This window comes from Gekko japonicus, unplaced genomic scaffold, assembly GCF_001447785.1.
Source record: "Gekko japonicus isolate JY-2015 unplaced genomic scaffold, Gekko_japonicus_V1.1 scaffold2219, whole genome shotgun sequence".
Classification (NCBI taxonomy): Eukaryota; Metazoa; Chordata; class Lepidosauria; order Squamata; family Gekkonidae; genus Gekko; species Gekko japonicus.
In genome coordinates this window covers 67,815-88,987 of record NW_015160900.1, presented here as the reverse complement: position 1 = coordinate 88,987, position 21,173 = coordinate 67,815, and the positions used below count along the sequence as shown (strand labels likewise).

The 21,173-nt window shown below is 50.8% G+C and overlaps 1 protein-coding gene across 1 annotated transcript in view; it reads right to left on the bottom strand.

Annotated features, from left to right (window-relative positions):
- Window positions 1–5,371: 5,371 nt before the first annotated feature.
- The window catches only part of SLC29A4 (solute carrier family 29 (equilibrative nucleoside transporter), member 4), a 71,779-nt gene continuing 55,977 nt past the window's right edge, over window positions 5,372–21,173 (bottom strand). The window contains exons 11-15 of the mRNA XM_015423867.1: window positions 15,186–15,454; window positions 12,650–12,785; window positions 10,946–11,133; window positions 7,599–7,839; window positions 5,372–5,514 (exon numbers count right to left, since the gene is read on the bottom strand). Of these exons, the coding sequence (XP_015279353.1) occupies window positions 5,372–5,514; window positions 7,599–7,839; window positions 10,946–11,133; window positions 12,650–12,785; window positions 15,186–15,454 (977 nt within the window). The remainder of the gene's footprint in view (window positions 5,515–7,598; window positions 7,840–10,945; window positions 11,134–12,649; window positions 12,786–15,185; window positions 15,455–21,173) is intronic.

The window sequence follows — 21,173 nt, the reverse complement described above, 5'->3', positions numbered from 1 at the left end:
CCATAATCTTATAAACCTCAATCATGTCACCCCTCAGTCGTCGTTTCTCCAAGCTAAAGAGCCCCAAGCCCTTTAACCTTTCCTCATAGGGAAAGTGTTCCAACCCTTTTATCATTCGAGTTGCCCCTTTTCTGCACTTTTCCCAAAGCTAGAATATCCTTTTTCAGGTGTGGTGACCAGAACTGCACACAGTGTTCCAAACGAGGTTGCACCATTGATTTATATAGGGGCATTGATTTATATAGGGGCAGAGACTGCTGTTTGACTGGCTGTAAATACATATCCCTGTCAAGTGGCCACACGCTCCACTTTTGGAATGAGCCCACTCTGTACTCCGGGAGAGTCCCTTTTCGTGACTTGATGCGTCTCCTTTCCTGCCCGCCTATACGAGTTCATTTCTCCATTCTTCGTCTCCTCCAGCCTTTCCTGTCCCCCTCTGATTAGCGTGCCGGATTCCCCCTTGAGCAACACCCATGTCGCTTTATTCGGGAGGGGGGGGTGTATTTGCGGACATTTCCCCCATGCCATTATCTGGTGCGGGGTGTGTGTGTGGTGGAAAGCGCCACCAAGTCTCAGCCGACTTATGTGGACCCCGGAGGGGTTGCAAGCAGTGTTCCCTCTAAGCTGAGTGAGTGTGAGCCAGCTCACAGTTCTTTAGCCTCCGGCTCACCCATTTTTGTCTCCCCTCAGGAAGGGCCGGCTCCAGAGCAGACTAATCTATGCAGTAGCCAAATTGCCCGCTCACAACTTTAATGCCAGGAGCTCACAACGTAGAATATTGGCTCACAAGGCTCCACAGCTTAGAGGGAACGTTGGTTGCAAGGCAAGAGATGTGCAGAGGTGATTAGGGGGCTGCCTGCCTCTGTGTAGCGGCCCCGGGCTTCCTTGGGGGTCTCCCCCCGAAGTGTGAACTGTCCTTACTTAGCTTATGGGATCTGATGAGATCGGGCCAGCCTGACCCATCCAGGCCAGGGCACACCCTCACGTACCGCGTTTTACTTCCTTGATAAGAAGAGTTCCCCACGACGCTACCAAGGGCCACCCAGGCCCCCAACCCTTAACCTGATTCAGCCCAAAAGGGCAGGATCATTTCAGCTGGCAACTTCTTCTCCTGTTCCGCTCCCGTGCCGCTCCCGCAGGGAATCACCCCTGGAAACTGGTACTACGTTCCTGCAGTGAGATGCCCCCCCACTCACACGGGCACACCTGTGCAAGCCACACTTTCCTATCTGAAGAAGAGACTGAATTTATACCCCACTCTTCACTACCTGAAGGAGTCTCAGGGAACTTGTGACTGTCCCAAGGTCACACCAGCAGCTGCATGTTGGAGGAGTGGGGAAGAAGGAGGAAGAGGAGATTGGATTTATACCCCGCCCTTCACTACCCAAAGGTGTCTCAGAGCGGCTTACAAACTCCTTTCTCTCCCCCTCCCCACAACAGACACCCTGTGAGGTAAGGCGGGGCTGAGAGAGCTCTTTCCAGAACTCTCCGTGAGAGAACAGCTCCGAGAGAACTTGTGACTGACCCAAGGTCACACCAGCAGCTGCATGTGGAGGAGTGGGGAAGGAGGAGGAGGAGGAGGAGATTGGATTTATACCCCGCCCTTCACTCGGAGTCTCAGAGCGGCTTACAAACTCCTTTCCCTCCCCCTCCCCACAACAGACACCCTGTGAGGTAAGGCGGGGGCTGAGAGAACTCTTTCCAGAACTGTCCGTGAGAGAACAGCTCCGAGAGAACTTGACTGACCCAAGGTCACACCAGCAGCTGCATGTTGGAGGAGTGGGGGAATCAAACCCGGTCCTCCCAGATTACAGTCCGTGCTGCTAACCACTACGCCGAACTGTCTCTCAGAAAGAAGACGGAAAGGAAGCGGAGCCAGGAAGCCAGTGCGTTTTAAGAAAAAAAGAAACCAACAATTTTATTCATCAGCGACCACACACACGCACGCACACAGACAGAGAGTGGACAGTGGAGAGACGGACGCGGAGTCTCCTGCCAGACGTCTTCCCCGCAGCCCAGTCGGAGGCCCCGGGGCCCTGCAGCCGAGGGTGAGGCTGGCTGAGCCGTGTCGAACACAGAGGAACGGCCGGGCATGCATACACAGTGAGGGGGTCAGACAGGTGATCGGCAGCCCCCTTGAGGGGCGGGAGTGTCTTTGAAGAAGCGCACCTTGAGAAGTGGCCGACGCTAGGTCGGACCGGGGCCGTGGCTATTCTGTGGGGGTCCAGAGAAGACCCGGCCTTTGGTATAGGCTGCAGAATCCGGGGCTGTGTGGGACGGAGGGGGGAGAGGGGTGCTGGGAATGAGAAACAGCACCAGGGACCTGGCCTGCTGAGACCCCTCTAAGCTGTGGGGGTCCTGTGAGCAGAAATTCCGCTTTGGGAGCTCCTGGGCATGAAAGCGGTGAGCGAGCGACGGGGCCCCTGCGTCAACAAGTTTGCACTGGGGCCCCCTCCTCCCGGGGCGGAGATGAAAATGTGTGAGAGCCGGAGGCTAAAAAACCGTGAGCTGGCTCACCACTAACTGAGCTGAGAGGGAACACTGGTGGAGGCGCTTCTTTCCGCTGGGCTCAGACCGTTTGTTTGGCACAACTGGGGGGAAGGGGCAGGGAGGGGGTACTGGCACCAGGAGGGATGTGAGAGGAAGCAGCGGCAGGTGGACTCCGCCACGTCGCCAATCTGAACAGCTGCCCTTTGGAGCTTCTCATTTCACCCAAAGAGAGAACACTGAACCTTGGAGGCCCAGACTGGCTCTGGACGCAGGCCAGCTGTAGACGTACCGCTGGAGTTGGAGCTTCAAGAGTCTGCGTCGGCTTCCTGGCCAGAGCCTGGGGGGGGAAGGACATTGCTAGCAATGCTCCCTCTTTGGAGCCTTGTGAGCAAAAATTCTACTTTGTGAGCTCCTGGGCATTAAAGTGGTGAGCGAGCAATTTGGCTGCTGCATTAATTACTTTGTTCTGGAGCCCTCCTTCCTGAGCCGAGACAAAAAATGGGTGAGCCGGAGGCTAAAAATGGTGAGCTAGCTCAGACTAACTCGGCTTAGAGGGAACACTGATTGCTAGTAGCAGGAAAGGGCCCCAACAGTGGCGATCTGAGGCAAGGCAAGGCAAGGCAACCAGCCGCCTCATTCGAGGGCCTCTTGAGACAGCGCCTCCCACGCGGCACATGGCGGCTTGAGGGGAACGCCAGCCCACGGAACCTGGGCTGGCGGCGCCAAGGAGACAGCGGTGGAGAAGGCCCAGCTACAGGAACTTTTCGCCAAGAGGCCCCCAATTTGCCCCTTGAGTTAAACCATCAATGCTTATCCACGGTGCAGGATCAGAAGGCTTGGGGAGGAGGAGGAGGAGACTGGATTTATATCGCGCCCTTTGTTACCCGAAGGCATCTCAGAGCGCCTGACGAGTTTATCCACGGTGCAGGATCAGAAGGCTTGGGGAGGAGGAGGAGGAGAGGAGGAGGAGGAGGAGGAGAAGAAGAAGAAGAGGAGGAGGAGGAGGAGGAGGAGGAGGAGGAGACTGGATTTATATCCCGCCCTTCGCTACCCGAAGGCGTCTCAGAGCGGCTGACGATCCCTTTCCCTGAGGGGAAGGTGGGGCTGAGAGGGCTCTTTCGAGGACTGCCCTTGAGAGAACAGCTCCGAGAGAACTCGTGACTGACGCAAGGCCACACCAGCAGCTGCACGTGGAGGCGTGGGGGGAATCAAACCCGGTTCTCCCAGATTAGAGTCCGCGCTCCTAACCACGACACCAAACTGGCTCTCTTAACCACTACTCCAAACTGGAGGCATCCTGACCCCACAGCCTTAGGACTAGACCACAGGAGAACACAGCAGTGGAAAAGGCGAGGGGGGGGGTCAGGCCCGACAGGGGCTCCTGTCCCTTCTCCCTTCTCTATTTATCTACTTGCAATGTCTTGCTTTCGAACGGCTAGGTTGGCAGGAGCCGGAACCAGAGACGGGAGCTCACTCCGTCATGCGGCACACTTGGGTCTCGAACTCCTGAACGACCGACCTTCCACAGCCTGCAGTTCAGCGTCTTAACCCCTGGAGCCACCGCAGCTCTTTTCTAAAAAGAGGAGCATCCAAATTAGTGTTGCCAACCTCCAGGTGGGACCTGGAGACCTCCTGGAATCACAACTGGTTTCCAGACGACGGCTCAGTCCCCCGGAGAAAATGGCTGCTTTGGAGGGCGGGCTGTATGGTGTCATATCCCCGTTGAGTTCCTTCCCCTCTCTAAGCCCCAGCGTCCCCAGACTCCACCCCCAAATCTCTAGGAATTTTCTAACCCAGAGGTGGCAAGTGCCCGGAGTGGTACAGACCGGGAAAAAGCCTGGCTGCTGCGTACACCGCTCCTACGCTCCTCCGTGCCGTAAACCAGGTGCATCTAACTCTTTTTCCATCCGTTGCAGGGAAATATTGGTAGAAGAAGAAGAAGAGAAGAGATTGGATTTATATCCCGCCCTACACACGGAGTCTCAGAGCGGCTCACAAACTCCTTTCCCTTCCCCCTCCCCACAACAGACACCCTGTGAGGTGGGTGGGGCTGAGAGAACTCTGACAGAAACTGCTCTTTTTCAAGGACAGCTCTGCCAGAGCTTGTGACTGACCCAAGGTCACACCAGCAGGTGCAAGTGGAGGAGTGGGGAATCCAACCCGGTTCTCCCAGATCAGAGTCCGCACACTTAACCACTACACCAAACTGGCTCTCTACACCAAACGTCTCTACACCAAACGTCGACAAAGCCAGCCAGATCGGGAACGGCGACGCTGAAGAGGCCGAGCTTTTCAAGTGCTCCACCCCCGACACCCCCCCTCCAAATCACCTGGAAAGTCCGAAGAAACGGCTGACCCCCGTTTTGGACAGGGCCGTTTCCCTCGTTCGTTCCTTTCGTACCAAGGCAAAAAAGACAGACCGCTGCGCATTCAGCAATCGAGCCATTCCACGCCCCATGCCCAGCCCCCCACGTTTGTGGCCATCCTTCCAGGCAGCCAAAACCTAGAACGATGCACGCCATTCATGGGTAGGCCGGAGGAAGACAGTAGGCGGGCACCCCAGAGAGCAGAAGGCCGGAAAACAGGCAGTGGATTCTGGGTGCCGCTGAGGGCGGCGGAACAGGAGATGGGTCAGAACTGAAGGGGGCGTATCTGCCAGGAGGTCCTGCTGGCAAGAACGGGGGGGTCGCTCCCGCCCAGAACGAAACGGCGGAGAACTTCCTGGTGGGTGGCGTTCTGACATTAAGCTGCGATGGACGGGGATGGGAAGCCATTTCAGTTTCTCCGCCGTGGGAGCCAAAAAACGTCTCAAGCGGCCCCGCGGGGACGAAGGCCGACGTGACCCCCTCGCTCCCCCGCAGCTGCTTGCGGGAAGCGCCGTTCAGTACCCTGCCGAGACCGATCCGTTGTAGGTTTCTGAGTGGAAGCAGGAGCTGTGAGACGTGCTGGTGAGGCTGTAAGCAAAGTAGGCCACGGCGGAGCCCAGAGTCAACCCCGTCATGTAGGAGACCGTCATGGTGTTACCTGGAGAGGTGACGAAAAATGGGACGGGGAGAAGAAGAAGAAGAAGAGATTGGATCTCTACCCTGCCCTTTGCTACCTGTAGGAGTCTCAAAGAGGCTTACAAACTCCTTTCCCTTCCATTCAGCCCTTCACTACCCGAAGGAGTCTCAGAGCGGCTTACAATCTCCTTTCCCTTCCCTTCTCCACAACAGACACTTTGTGAGGTAGGTGGGGCTGAGAGAGCTCTTTCGAGAACTGCTCCTGAGAGAACAGCTCTCAGAGAGAATGTGTGACTGACCCAAGGTCACACCAGCAGCTGGCTATCTAGTCGTGGCTTTATAACCCATCCTTCACTACTTGAAGGAGTCTCAGAGCAGCTTACCTTCCTTGCCCCCATAACAGATACCCTGTGAGGTAGGAGGGTCTGAGAGAGCTCTTTTGAGAACTGCTCTTGAGAGAACAGCTCTGAGAGAACTTGTGACTGCCCCAAGGTAACACCAGCAGCTGCAAGTGGAGGAGTGGGGAATCAAACCCGGTTCTCCCAGATTAGAGTCCGCGCACTTAACCACTACGCCAAACTGGAGGGGAGGTCAAACACGACCGCCTTTCGCCTTACGGGTGGTTCGAGGTCTTTGGCCACCCTCAGCCAAGGCACACCGATCCCCTCCTAAGTCCACAGTGCTCGGTACAAACCAAGACCCTCTGGCATTTTGGCTGGTGGCAGCATGGATCCAGGAGATAATGCCAGCCCCCTTCCCCAGTCCCTCGGCCTTTCCTTGTACACTCCCCAGTCCCTCGGCCTTTCCTTGTACAGCTTCCAGGCCCCCGATCGTCCTCGCCGCTCTCCTCTGCACCCGCTCCATTCCGTCCACCTCCTTTTTGAAGTGAGGCCTCCAGAACTGCACACGAGACTCCCGGTGCGGCCTGACCAAGGCAGTGTGCAGCGGGACTGTCACATCCTGCGATTTGGGTGCAGGGGTCACCTCTGAATGCCCAGATCCTGTTCTTGCTATTCAGAGAGTGGGCCTTCTGGGCTCTGGTATGTTCACTGTGTGACTTAGAACCCAGCCGGGGCCAAACAAATGCCTGCAAAGGTGTCTCAGAGCGGCTTACAAACTCCTTTCCCTTCCCCTCCCCACAACAGACACCCTGGGAGGCAAGTGGGGCTGAGAGAGCTCTGACAGAAACTGCTCTTTTTCAAGGACAGCTCTTATCAGAACCACGGCTTGCCCAAGGTCATCCAGCCAGGTGCAAGTGGAGGAGGACTGGGGAATCAAACCTGGTCCTCCCAGATTAGAGTCCGCGCACTTAACCACAACACCAAACTGAGAGAACAGTTCTGAAAGAACTTATGACTGACCCAAGGTCACAGCAGCAGCAGCCGCATGTGGAGGAGTGGGGAATCAAAGCCGGTTCTCCCAGAGTCCAGACTCTTAACCACTGCACCAAACTGGCTATTTATCATCCCTCTTTCTCACTAAGATGAATGGGGGGTTACTGCTCCTATACAGTGGGGTGCTAATCAAGACCTGTGTCTGCTTCAAAGAGATTTCATGGCCTATCAAAAGCTACCTACCATGATAATTAAATGGAAATCCCAACTACACCTTTGGATACTAGAGGCTGGGGGAAAGGCCACATGGAAGAACCCGTGCAAGAGCTTGCAGGGGCACAGCGTGGGTAGCCGATCCAGAGAGAGTGCCCGGCTAATGGGACCTTGCTGCAATCTTGGAGGGACTGTCGCTTGCTTAGAATCACAGAATCGCAGAGTTGGAAGGGGCCATCCAGGGGCCATCTAGTCCAGCCCCCTGCTCAGTGCAAGATCAGCCTAGAGCATCCCTGACGAGGGTTTGTCCAGCCGCTGCTTGAAGACTGCCAGTGAGAGGGAGCTCACCACCTCCCGAGGCAGCTGGTTCCACTGTTGCACGACTCTTCCTGTAAAAAAGTTCTACCAGGGTTCGAGGTCGGCCTACCAGGGTTTGAGGTCGGCCTACCAGGGTTTGAGGTTGGCCTATCAGGGTGTGAGGTCAGCCTATCAGGGTTCGAGGTCAGCCTATCAGGGTTCAAGGTCGGCCTATCAGGGTTTCACGGGTCATCCCACTGACCTGCCAGTTCTCGCTGCTCCGGGCTCACTTTGCCAGCAGCGAGGATCATGGGGACGCTGCCAAAGTAGCCATTGGTGATCCCCATGAGGAGGGAGAAAATGCAAGGCCAGGCCGGGTGGCCAAAGGTGGGCTTCCCATTGGGGTACACACACATGATGAACAGCGGGATGAAGACGACTCGCAGACAGGAATAGACGAGAAGGTGTGTCCCCCTCCAGTCGTAAGGCAAGGCAGCCAGGATCTGAAAGGAGAGAAGGAGAGAGAGAGAGGGTGTGAACCAGCAGTAGGACTGTTGTCTAGAGTGTGTGCACTCTGTCCTAAGAAAAGCCTGGCTGGATCAGGTGCGCAGGTCCATCTAGTGCAGCATCCTGTTTCCTAAAGCGGCAGATCAGGTGTTTCTAGGAAGCCCACACGTTAAGCAAGAAAAGCACAGTCCCTCCCCAGTAGTTGCCTCCCTGTAACATTCAAAGGTACTGATCCAGCGTTATTCATCGCCGTTATTGGAACTGCCATTTTGTGCCAACATCAGAGAAACGCAAAACTCGACTCTGCATCCTTTAACTTCAGTTTTGAGGGGACAAAACGGAATGGCTTTTGAAAAAAACATGGCCCAAATTTTATAAATGGATTGAAGAAAATCATGTCTGATTTCCACAGGCCTACGACCGACATGGAACAATGAACTACATGCTTCATTGTATGCAAAGATCTCTGTAGATAAGCGATAAGGTGTGGAAAAAGCGTGAAAAAGTAAAAATAATAACTGGTTAATGTATGAGGTTAAGAATTAGACATAAGAAGAATGTATACTATTCCCCGATTCTATGTTTGTCTTTTATAAAATAAAAAATTATATGTGGGGGGGGGGGAACACACACCATTCTGCTTAAAACAGCTATTTAAAAAGGAGGGAAAACAGGCACACACCAAGGCAAAGCAGAGCTTAAAAAGATTTTCGTTTCTCACCAAGCAGCTTACATCCCACACTGACCTATCATTATTCAATAAGAAGTCCCATTTGCCTTCAGTGGGAGCTACTAGCAAGGTTTAAGCAGAGAGAACGAAACTCGCAGTCCAATGAGGGGGCCAGACAGAGGGTCCTGATATGAGGCTACATGCCGATTAAAATTTGGTTTAAAAACTCTGAAGGCCGCTTCCACTCAAGAACGCGACTTCGACAGCTAAGATGTGCCACTCACCACATCGTTTTGATGTTTTAAACGTGATGTTGCGGCCAGTGTTCCCTCTAAGCTGACTTAGTGTGAGCTAGCTCACAGTTTGTTAGCCTCCGACTCACACATTTTTGTCTCAGCTCAGGAAGGAAGGCTCCAGAGCAAACTGACTTATGCAGCAGCCAAACCGCTAGCTCACAACTTTAATGCCAGCACCTCATAAAGCAGAATTTTTGCTCACTAGACTCCACAGCTTAGAGGGAACATTGGTTGCGGCTATGTCTAAGTGCACATGCTCGAAAATTTTAACAACCTGGCTGCTGGGTGGTGCTAGCTACTACATTAAGTGCCTTCGGGGACGGCGGGAGATAAATCCAAAAATAAATAAAATAAAATAAATAAATAAAAGAGGTTGGCTGGCAACAACAGACTTCATTAGCCATCTCTCCTCCCCCCAGCACCCCGCAAACGTTTGCATAACAGAGCAGCAGCTCGGTTGGTTTAGTTTTTCTTCCCCTCCTCTCTTCATCAGTCTGTCCCTGGCATCGCCACTTGAAAAGACCATGGTAGTAGGCAGTGTTCCCTCTAAGCTGAGTTAGTGTGAGCCAGCTCACATTTTTTTATCCTCCGGCTCACATAGTTTTGTCTTAGTTCAGGAAGGAGGGCCCCAGAGCAAACCAATTGATGCAGTAGCCAAATCGCTCGCTCACAACTTTAATGCCCAGGAGCTCACAAAGTAGAATTTTTGCTCACAAGACTCCGCAGCCTAGAGGGAACATTGGTAGTGGGTGATGTGAAAGACCTCTGCCTGAGACCCTGGAGACCGGCTGCCAGTCTGAGTAGACAATTCTGACCTTGACGGACCGAGGGTCTGATTCAGTAGAAGGCAGCTTCGACCGGCCTATCGCCTGCAGTACGGATTACTTCCAAACAGTCAGTCGGGGACCAAATCTGATCCATAGTCTATACTGCTCAGCGCTGCACCCTCTGGCCGGCAGGAGCTCTCCCGAGTCCAGGGCAGAGAAAGGTCTTTCCCAGAATCTGTGACCTCACTCAAGCATTCAGACACTGGGAGAGGTCCTTCTCATTAAGAAGTTTAAAGGCCAGAAAAACAGCTCTTGGGTGGCCGGGAGAGCTCCTAAAAATACACCGGGGACAGTCACTTCTTCTTCTTCTTCTTTTAAAGATTTCATAAACTTGACCCAAAATCAAACAATACGTCGATAAATCATTCATGTAGTTAACCTCATTCATTAACCACAAGTACATTTACAGCTCCCTATTCAAGATAAGCATGTGCTAGCTCTTAAACTCATGTGGTTCAATCGGGCGTTGTGTTTGTTAGGTGCTATGGCCCCATTTGAAAGAAGACAATTAGGAATTTCAGACAGGCGATATATTCCGGAAGAGGAACGGTTCCCAAACGGTTTCTGGTCTGTCATTTCAGACAGAACCGTTTGAGAACCGTTTCCCTTCCGGAATATTTTTGTCATTTCATACACAATCGCTTCTGTGCCATTTAGGAAACGGGGCTGAAGCGTTTTACCTGTCAACCGCTTCCAAGTACTCCTCAGTTTCCTCTCCCGGTTCCGATGCGCTTTTCCCCACCGTTTTTCGCCCGTGCAGGCGATCTCCGGCTTTTTTTTTAACGTTTGCTTTATAGCGCTATGGCGCTATAATGGAATAGCATTATATCAATCCCATTGGAATGCATGGTGTGTTTTGTTATACTGCTATAGCGCTCTAAAGCAATCGTGTGGTTTTTTTTTTTAAAAAAAGCCGGAGATCACCCGCACGGGCGAAAAACGGCGTGGGAAAAGCGGGAAAAAGCGGTGCAGTCTGAAATGGCAAACCGCTTCAGATCCAGTTCTTTACCGGAAGGGGAAAGCCATGTGTGAAATGGCAGCCCTATACTGGTTCACTTCAAAACGGATCATTACTGGCTTGAAACCGGGTGAAACTGGGTAATGTGAAATTCCCCCATGATTACTATTCCACTATTGTACCCATGTGAGAGGTCGATAATGCTGTGGGCTCATTTGCAAACTGGCTGCAGAGAAAATTACGCTAGGTACCTCAAGCCAGTGAGCTAAGCTACGTCAGCCAAAAAAGGCGAACAAAACATTGTTTCTTCTGCGCTCTGTCCCAGTGCTGAAAGGCAGGCCCAGGTCCTACCTTGCCCACAAAGTCCGAGAGGTTGAAGATGGCCATGATCAGAATAGGGAGCCACTCCCCCAGGGTGCAGTTCCGGATTTCGGACTCCAGTCCAGGAAAGAGGCACAGCGTGATGAAGTAGGTCATCGCTATAGACAGCATGTAGGCCCAGATCACCCTGGCGACGATGTAGCGGTGCAGCATCATATCTGCGGGAGGGCGCCAAAGGGATGTGGGTCAGGCGGGGAATTGGCAGGGCCAGATCAAGGCAGGTGAATGACGCAGCCCCAGAAGGCGACGGGATTCACGGGGGAACAGCCACGCCGGAAGCAGCACGGAAGTCGAGGCTCTCGTGCTCCTTCTGGGCAACGCCGCTGTGACCCCCCCTTGCAAACAGAAAGTGCAACCTAGAATCCTTTGCGCCTGGCTATTCGGCTATTCGGCCTTTCCAAACCGGGGTAGAGACAGAGGCCGTCTTTCGAGCTCCAGAGTCCTCCACGCAGTGTTCCCCTCTAAGCTGAGTTGGTGTGAGCCAGCTCATGCTTTTTTAGCCTCCGGCTCACACAGTTTGGTCTTCGCTCAGGAAGGATGGGCTCCCGAGCAGACTATTTGAGGCAGTAGCCAAATCGCTCGCTCACAGCCTTAATGGCAGCGGCTCACAAAGCCGCCTGGAGCCTGCTTCAGCGGGGAGGGCGAGGTATAAATCAAATCAAATAAATAAATTCTTGCTCACAAGACTCCACAGCTTGGAGGAAGCATTAAGTACAGTTGACACATCCGTGGTAGGCCCCATGACACAATGCCTTGGGCATTGATTACCACGGGGTCATATTTCCATGGAGGTGTCTCTGCGTGGGTGCGACAGACGCGGTTGCGGCTACATCATGCAGAAATTGTCCCTCCCCCGCATCGTGTTCTGGTGGAGATTTGATTGATTGGATTTGATTTGTTGGATTTGTTGCCCGCACTCCCCTGTGTCCAGGCTCAGAGCAGGTAACATCATGCATAAAAACAAACTGAGAGCCAGTCTGGTGTCATGGTTAAGAGCGCGGGTTCGATTCCCCACTCCTCCACTTGCACCTGCTGGATGACCTTGGGCAAGTCACAGTTCTGGCACAGCTGTCCTTGGAAAAGAGCCGTTTCTGTCAGAGCTCTCTCAGCCCCACCTACCTCACAGGGGGTCTGTTGTGGGGAGGGGAAGGGAAAGGAGTTTATAAGCCGCTCTGAGATTCCTTCAGGTCGTGAAGGGCGGAGTATAAATCCAATCTCTCTCTAACAACTCAATATTAACATTTCCAGCACATAAATACAGTAAAATACCTAATAATATATAGTAAAACATAATACTGTAAGCCAGCAACATAATTATAAAAAATATGGTGAAAACAACGGGGGGGGGGGGGGTGATTTATAATCTGTCTGATCTGAAAGGAGAGGGGAGGAGGAGAGAGAGGAAAAGGCCAATCTGAGATGGACAAACCATCACTGTCCTCAACCATAGGCCCAGCGGAACAACTCCGTTTTACAGGCCCTGCGGAACTGCATCGAAAATCTCAGCCATGACTTCACTGAGCATCTTTGGGACAAGGTACTATTTCTTCCGCTCCAGCCCACCATCTTGCAACACAGGCCGACCTGGGAACAGTGTCACGCCTACGCCTGCCTGGAGTTTTGAGAACTCGGCCCTCACAAATGCCGTTTCCCCGGGCACCGCTGCCTTCTCACCTCTGAAGCTGGGCCAACTCCTTTTCACTTTGGGGCGTGGGACGTCAAACCTCATGTAGGTGCCGCTGCCGGCCAGTTCTCCTTCTTGCCCGAAGGTGTCCGGAGGGGAGCCCTCTTGCCCACGGGGCCGGTTTTCCTGGGAGGGAAAGAAAGAAGCAAGAAGAACCGCTCACATTTCTGCAAGTGCTCGACTTCGAAGCCTTTCATTTAGCGCGGGATAATTCTCACAACAGCCCCATGAGGCAGGCGAGCATCATTAACTGGGAAAGAGCGGCTTGCTTAAGGCCACCTGGTCCTTATATGGCAGGGTCAAAATTCAAACAGAGGACTTTCTAATCCAGAGCTCCTTCTCTTAGCCACTACGCTGCATCAGTCAGGGGAAGAGCACTTTCTCAGCTTTCTCTAGAGGCCGGCAGAACTGTAGTGGAGCGGGTCCCGTCTTCTTTGGTCACAGGAGTCACTGTGTTCTGCAGTGGGGTAGCGTCTCTGCCCTTGTCTTAAGGAGTGTTTTTAAAAACACACCACTTGCATTCAGATGACTGAACATTCATCCAGCGACCTCGCTTAAAACCTTTCTTCTGAGTTTCAAAAGGCCTCGCAAGCCACACACAGGGAGAGCCATTTTTCTCTGCAAACGACAGGAATGGATCTTCCCTGGGGAAATTGTGGTAAGATTCTCGAAGAGGCATGTGAGGGATGCAATCCTGAAAGCGGTTGCTGGAACACCCCTGAAAGCGGGGGGAAATACCATCGGAACGCTAAAGGATATTCCATTTGAAGTAAGACAGCGGAGAAAGAAGTACAAAGAGCTCGTGCTTTTTCTTCAGACGAACTCAATTGGATATAAATGGCTATTTCCAGAAGGCGTCACTTTCAAGATGAAAGATAAAAAAGAAAAGATTGACTCTGTTCAGAAAGCTCAAGAATTCCTAAGGGTTCAGCTGGGAAGGCTGAAAGGAGAATTCTTGTGGGTTTTCTTGTGGGAACAGTGTCACGCCTACGCCTGCCCGGAGTTTGACATGCATAATCTTATAAACCTCAATCATGTCACCCCTCAGTCGTCGTTTCTCCAAGCTAAAGAGCCCTAAGTGCTTTAACCTTTCCTCATAGGGAAAGTGTTCCAACCCTTTTATCATTTGAGTTGCCCTTTTCTGCACTTTTTCCAAAGCTATAATATCCTTTTTAAGGTGTGGTGACCAGAATTGCACACAGTATTCCAAATGAGGTCTCACCATTGATTTATATAGGGGCATTATTATATTGGCTGATCTGTTTTCAATACCCTTCCTAATAATCCCCAGCATAGCATTGGCCTTCTTTATTGCAGTCACACACTGTCTCGACATTTTCAGTGAGTTATCTACTACAACTCCAAGATCTCTCTCTTGATCTGTCTCTGCCAGTTCAGACCCCATCAACGTGTATTTATAGTTAGGATTTTTGGCTCCAATGTGCATCACCTTGCACTTGGCCACATTGAACCCCATTTGCCATGTTGACGCCCACTCGCCCAACTTTGACAGATCCCTTTGGAGTGCCTTTTTTTCTGTTGTAGTTTTTGTAGTGATAAAAAATAATACAAAATCCCCTCCGGGGGCTCAAAAAAATATATATTCGAAACTTTTGGAAAAAAAATCATTAAATATTTTCAAAGGTATTAATAATTAATATACCATTGACGCCGGAAATGTGCCTATTAAATATGTTGTCAGATGCAACCAAAGATCATGTGCATATAATAATATCTATATTAACAGCAGCTAGAATCGTCATAGCGAAGAGATGGAAATCAGAGAGTTTACCATCTATAAGAGAATTGAAACATAAAATTTTAGAAGTGGCAGAGATGGATAAGCTGAATATGTATTTAAAAAATAAACCAGAAGAGACTTTTTGGGAAAGATGGGGAATAGTATATGACTGGTTAAAGATCGTAAAAAGGAGGGATAATAAAAGATAATAAAGGAGGGAAATGCTAGTACTTTATTACTTGATGTAGGATCAAAGTTGTTTACTTGTCTTAACTTTATGCTAATTTATGCTAACTTATGTTTAACTTATGTTAAAAAATGAAAAAAAAGTGTAAAACACAACGATTATGTGGTGGCGGCTGTAAAATGGAAAAATGGAAAATAATTTTTTTTAAAAAAAAAGAAAAAAGGAATGGATCTTCCCCCTTTGGAGAAGACGACGTCTGAACGGAACCCAATGGGCATGCAGAGCAGGTTCAAATGCATTACTGCCACTTGGCCATGTTCAAACGTTGTCGGGTTTTAGCTCGGTCTGGCTCGCAAAGCTGCAGAGCACCAGCAGAGGGCGCCCTCCACTTCCTCAATGAGAGGACTTCAGCCTCTCTGCCCCTGAAATTCCCAAACCCACAAGAATTCCCAAACGGCACAGCGGGGGCCCATCTGCCTGTCAACAGCTTTCTGATTTAATTTCCTTCTCTCCAAAGCGATTACGGGATTAGAATAAAAAAGGCATTCCCCAAAACGTAGGGGAAAAAAGAGCTGCCACTTGCAGCACGTAAACGTACGAATCGGACGTCTTCCGCCGTGACGTCGTGGTGAACCCTGTACCCGGTGCCGTGGTCCAGCGCGGCCCCCTTGAACCCGGGGCCCCCGTCCCGCGGCCGGGCCGTGTAATACTTCACAAACTGCGTCTGTTTCACCAGGAGGTGGAGGGCGAAGCAGGTCAGCTCGAGGCTGATGGAGATGAAGAAGAAGATGATGGTGTTCTCCTTCTCGTTGGACAGAAGGAGCTTGGTGAAGATGCGGCTGAGGGAGATGATCACGCCGGCGGTGCCTGGGAAAGAAGGACAGGAGATGGGGGATTAACAATCGGAAGCACCGCAAGCTTCGTCATACCCCAACCCTGGCTTCCCGTCCACTCTCAGATCCAATACAAACCCAAACCCCCTTGTCCGTACCCTGGTCCTAGCCCGGTTCATATCCCTATCGCTGCTCTTCCCTCATTCTCCACCATCCCAAGGCCTCAGTTTCGTCCTCAAACAAGGCTCTCCTTTCTCCTCATTCATTTAAACCATTCCTCTCAGAAAATGAGGGCCCAGAATATGTGACAAGCATTCAATCGAATGACGTGGTTCCTCTTTCCCCCTCTCGACTAATGCGCCCTCTAAGCTGTGGAGTCCTGTGAGCAAAAATTCTTACTTTGTGAGCAACTGGCCTTAAAGTTGTGAGCAAGGGATTTGGCTATGGCATAAATCAGTTTGCTCTGGAGCCCCATCCTTCCAGAGCTGAGACGAAAATGCATGAGCCAGGGGCTGAGAAAATGTGAGCTAGCTCACACCAACTCAGCTTAGAGGGAAGACTGCTCTCGACCCACCTTTCTCTCAGAAAACGAGGGCCCAAAATGAGTAAAAAGGTAAAGGTAAAAGTTCCCTTGCTCGAAAGCCAGTCGAGTCCGACTCTAGGGTTGCAGTGCTCATCTCCATTTCCAAGCCGAAGAGCCAGTGCTGTCCGAAGACGTTTCCGTGGTCATGTGGCCGGCATGACTAAACACCAAGGCGCACGGAATGCTGTTACCTTCCCACTGAACTGGTACCTATTTATCTACTTGCAATTTCTTGCTTTCGAACGGCTAGGTTGGCAGGAGATGGAACTAGAGACGGGAGCTCACTCCGTCATGCGGCACACTCGGGTCTCGAACTGCTGAACGACCGACCTTCCACAGCCTGCAGTTCAGCATCTTACCCACTTGAGCCACCGCAGCTCAAAATGGGTAACAACCATGAAATCAAATAATATGGTTCCTCTCTCTCTCCCCACCTGCTATTCTCCCAGAAAACTAGGGCCCGAGATGGGTAAATGCACCCTACACGCTGCAAATGAACACCATTAAAATAACCAGCAATAACATAGCTCCTCTCTCTCTCTCAACTTGCCTTTCTCTGAGAAAACGAGGGCCCAAAATGGGTAACAACCATGAAATCAAATAATATGGTTCTTTTCTCTCTCGCCACCTGCTTTTCTCTCAGAAACCTAGGGCCCGAGATGGGTAAATGCACCCTACACGCTGCAAATGAACAGCACCTTTCTCTCGACCCACCTTCCTCGGAGAAAACGAGGGCCCAAAATGGACGACAACAATAAAGTCAAATGATATGGTTCCTCTCTCTCTTGACCCACCTTTCTCTCAGAAAACGAGAGCCCAAGATGGGTAGATACATCCTACAAACTGCAAATGACCGTGATTAAAATAACCAGCAATAACATAGTTCTCCCCCCTCTTTCTTAGAAAACTAGGGCCCAAAATGGGTAACAACCATAAAATCAAATACATTCTTCAAACAGCAAATGACCACCATTAAAATACCAGCAATAACATAGTTCCTGTCTCTCTCTCTCTCTCTCAACTTGCCTTTCTCAGGTCCCGGTCACACGGGCCGGAAAATGCAGGGGGGGGGAAGCGTGGCTGTTTGCCCCGGAGCAAAATAACGTGCGGCAGCCTGATCACATGTCCCATGGTGGTCCCGTGGGTGTGCCGATCACACGGCTATCCTGCAAAGAAGCGGCACGGCGCGATCACACTGGCAATTGCTAGGCGCCGCTTCCGTGGCAAATGGGATTTCCCCCCCCTCACCACAGTGTGCACATGTGTCAGTGGGTGTTTGTGCGCATCCTGTGGAGACTTAAAAAAAACGAACAACATCCGGTTTGCGACGGGACATGGGTGGGCGCCAGATGCCAGGGATTCCAGCAGAAATGCGATCAGACGCCCGCCCTTGCCCCGCGTTTTCCGGAAACTTGCACATCGTATGTACTAGTTTTTTATTCCGTATCTTCGGCAAGTAGCCACAGGTTAGCCACGGGTGCACTACGCCTCCCAGATGTTGCGGTGTGATCGCGCCCAGAAAATCCGCCTATCATCCGTATCTTTAGCACGGCAAATGCTCCGTGTGAACGGGGCCTCAGATAACTAGGACCCAAAATGGGTAACAACCATTTTTTCTGTGGGAATGTGTCGGAACGGAGTTCCAGAACACCTTGGACAAAACTATTTTCTAAAATGATTAAAAGTTCATGAGTCTCCAGTATACAGAGTTCCCTCTTGAGCGTTCAGCCCCTTTCAAAAACAGCAACCGTAAAATCAAACGTATTCTAAAACAAGCAAACCACCACCATTTAAATAGCCACCAAAAACGCACTTCTTCTCTCCCTCCCTCTCCTGCTTCGGCTAAGCCCACCGAAAACATTAAGTTCCTCCACGAATCCTTTGGTACAACCTCATAAAGCAGGGAAAGGAGGCTGGGATAATAGTTAAGCCAGTGGGGAAGATCTGGCCAGAGCCCGTTCTTGCTCAATTTCAAATATTTGGGCTGGGCATCCCCTACTGGACCTAAGCCTGAAAATTAGATTCGAGTCCAGTAACGTCTCGGAGATGCTACGGGCATCGGAACTAAATGTTCTATTGCAGACCGACATGGCTATCCTCTAAAATGTGAGCCGCCCTGAGCCCACTTGCAGGGAGGGCGGGTTATAAATATAATAAATAAATAAAACTGAGCCTAAAAAGGGGTTGCTGAAATAAACATATATTCTTCCCTGTTATCTCGTTTCCTCCTGTCATTTTCATGATGCAAAAGGAGAAGAAGAAGAGATTGGATTTCTACCCCGCCCTTCCCTACCTGAAGGCGTCTCAGAGTGGCTTAGAATCCCCTTCCCCTCCCCACAACAGACACACTGTGAGGTAGGTGGGGCTGAGAGAGCTCTCTCGAGGACTGCTCCTGAGAGAACAGCTCTGAGAGAACAGCTCTGAGAAAACTGTGACTGACCCAAGAAAAAGAAGAGTTGGATTTATAACTTCACTCGGAGTCTCAGAGCAGCTTACAATCTCCTTTCCCTTCCCCTCCCCACAACAGACACCCTGTGAGGTAGGTGGGGCTGAGAGAGCTCTCTCGAGGACTGCTCCTGAGAGAACAGCTCCGAGAGAACTTGCGACTGACCCAAGGTCACACCAGCAGCTGCACATAGAGGAGTGGGGAATCAAACCCGGTTCTCCCAGATTAGAGCCCGCGCTCCTGACCACGACACCAGACTGGCTACACCAAAAGCAATGCAAATATGTAAATCTGAGTCACCGACATATTCTGTCATCGTGCAATTCTGCCATTCTTTGATTTTTGTTTTGTAGAGCAGGTGCTGCTACGAGTCCCAACTGAGACCCCACATAACATGAAATCTCCTGCATTACAAGACCCCTTAGTAGCACGCTACAGAACGGCAGCAGAGTTTACTCCATTCACGTTCCAATTAAAAGCCTGCAATTCTGCTATCATTGAGATGAACGTCGCTCCAAGGAGCCTTTACTGCTCTCACAAATTAATCTTCTTAGTACAGTTTTGGAACTTAGCATCCCACAAATCCAGATTATGTCTCTCTAGAAGCGGGAGTGGACATTGTCTACTAGAATTCTGTGTGATGATTACACGGGGCTCTTTTTGTAGAAAAAGCCCAGCAGGAACTCATTAGCATAATAGGCCACACCCAACAGCAGAAACTCATTAGCATATTAGGCCACACCCCAGACAGCACGGCTCGTTAGCATATTAGGCCACACCCCCATGTTACCAGAAGTGTGGTCATCCAGCCACACCCACCTTTTGCTTCTTATTCTCTTTACCTTGCTTGTTGTCAACCAGGGCCTTTTTTGTAGCAGGGACTCCTTTGCATGTTAGGCCACACACCCCTAATGTAGCCAAAGCCTGGGGGAGGGCGGGGTTTGGGGAAGGGAGAGACTCCAATGAGACCCAGTTTGGTGTAGTGGTTAGGAGCGTGGACTCTAATCTGGGAGAACGGGGTTTGATCCCCTCCTCCTCCACATGCAGCTGCTGGTGTGACCTTGGGTCAGTCTCAAGTTCTCTCAGAGCTGTTCTCTCAGGATCAGTCCTTGAAAGAGCTCTCTCAGCCCCGCCTACCTCACAGTGTGTCTGTTGTGGGGAGGGAAAGGGATCGTAAGCCGCTCTGAGACACCTCCAGGGAGTGAAGGGCGGGGCATAAATCCAATCTCTTCTCTTCTTCTCAAAAGGGTGTAATGCCACATCGTTCACCTTCGAAACTGGCCATTTTCTCCAGGTGAATTGATCTCTGCAACCTGGAGATCAGTTATAATCCTGGGGGTTCTCCAGCCGCCAACTGGAGGCTGACAACCCTAATACACACAGGCCCCAGTCTATTTCGAAAAATAATGTGCTCTGCCTTACCGAGGAGACACAAGAATGCCTTGAGAATGCGCACTTTCTTTGCCACAGCAAAACTGCGGCAAGGATTTGTAGGCAAAACCTGTGACTGCTCGCTGGCCACGGTGGCCCAGCCATTTGGAAACGTTTTTGTCTTTCTTTATTTAGAAAATTCATACCCTGCCTTGCCAGAGATCAGCTCAAGGTCATTTACAAAGTTAGAAACAATACAATAATATCATTTGTTCAAAAAGACCCTGCGGAATAATCAATAATGAAACAAACCAGAGGCAGGAAAACAATATAAAACAGGATTCTGCATCCCAAAATGATGGCCTATCTTTAGGCTAGAAACAGACCACAAAAACGGCAAAGAAATGATAGAACTCCTTCAGTCAGAAGCCTGGGTAAAAAGAAACGTTTTGGCCCCCGTGCCTAAAAACCAGGCAAGAAACCAGGAAGCCACTGCTAGGTATGCTTGCTTACTGATATTATTATTATTATGAATGGTCACGGTCACGTACGACTGGTAGGTGGCAATGTTCCCTCTAAGATGTGGAGTCCCATGAGCCAAAATCCTACTTTGTGAGCTACTGGCATGAAAGTTGTGAGCAGGTGATTTGGCTACTGCATAAATTAGTTGGCTCTGGAGCCCTCCTTCCTGAGCTAAGACAAAAATGCGTGAGCCGGAGGCAAAAAAACGGTGAGCTAGCTGCGGTGGCTCAAGTGGTTAAGACGCTGAACTGCAGGCTGTGGAAGGTCAGTAGTTCAGCAGTTCGAGACCCGGGTGCCGCATGATGGAGTGAGCTCCCGTCTCTAGTTCCAGCTCCTGCCAACCTAGCAGTTCGAACGCAAGAAATTGCAAGTAGATAAATAGGTACCACTTTGGTGGGAAGGTAACAGCGTTCCGTGCGCCTTGGTGTTTAGTCATGCCGGCCACATGACCACGGAAACGTCTTCGGACAGCGCTGGCTCTTCGGCTTTGAAACGGAGATGAGCACCGCAACCTTAAAGTCGGATTCGACTGGCTTTCAAGCAAGGGAACCTTTACCTTTACTTTAGCTCACACTATTTTTAAAAAACTTTTTAAAAATTAAATTTAAAAAAACAGTTAAAAATAAGAAAGTAGATCCTGATGTTTATGTAGAGCAAACAGGGAGGTGTCGATTTTATGTGCTGCTGACGCTTCTAAGAGGGGCATCCATTTCTCTTGGAGATTGTCAGGAACGGGTTGATTTTCAGATCGAAGGATACTAGTGGAAACGTTGTCTTGTAAAAAAAAAAGTCCCACAGTTTCAGGTACCAATCGCTCAGTTGTAACCAATG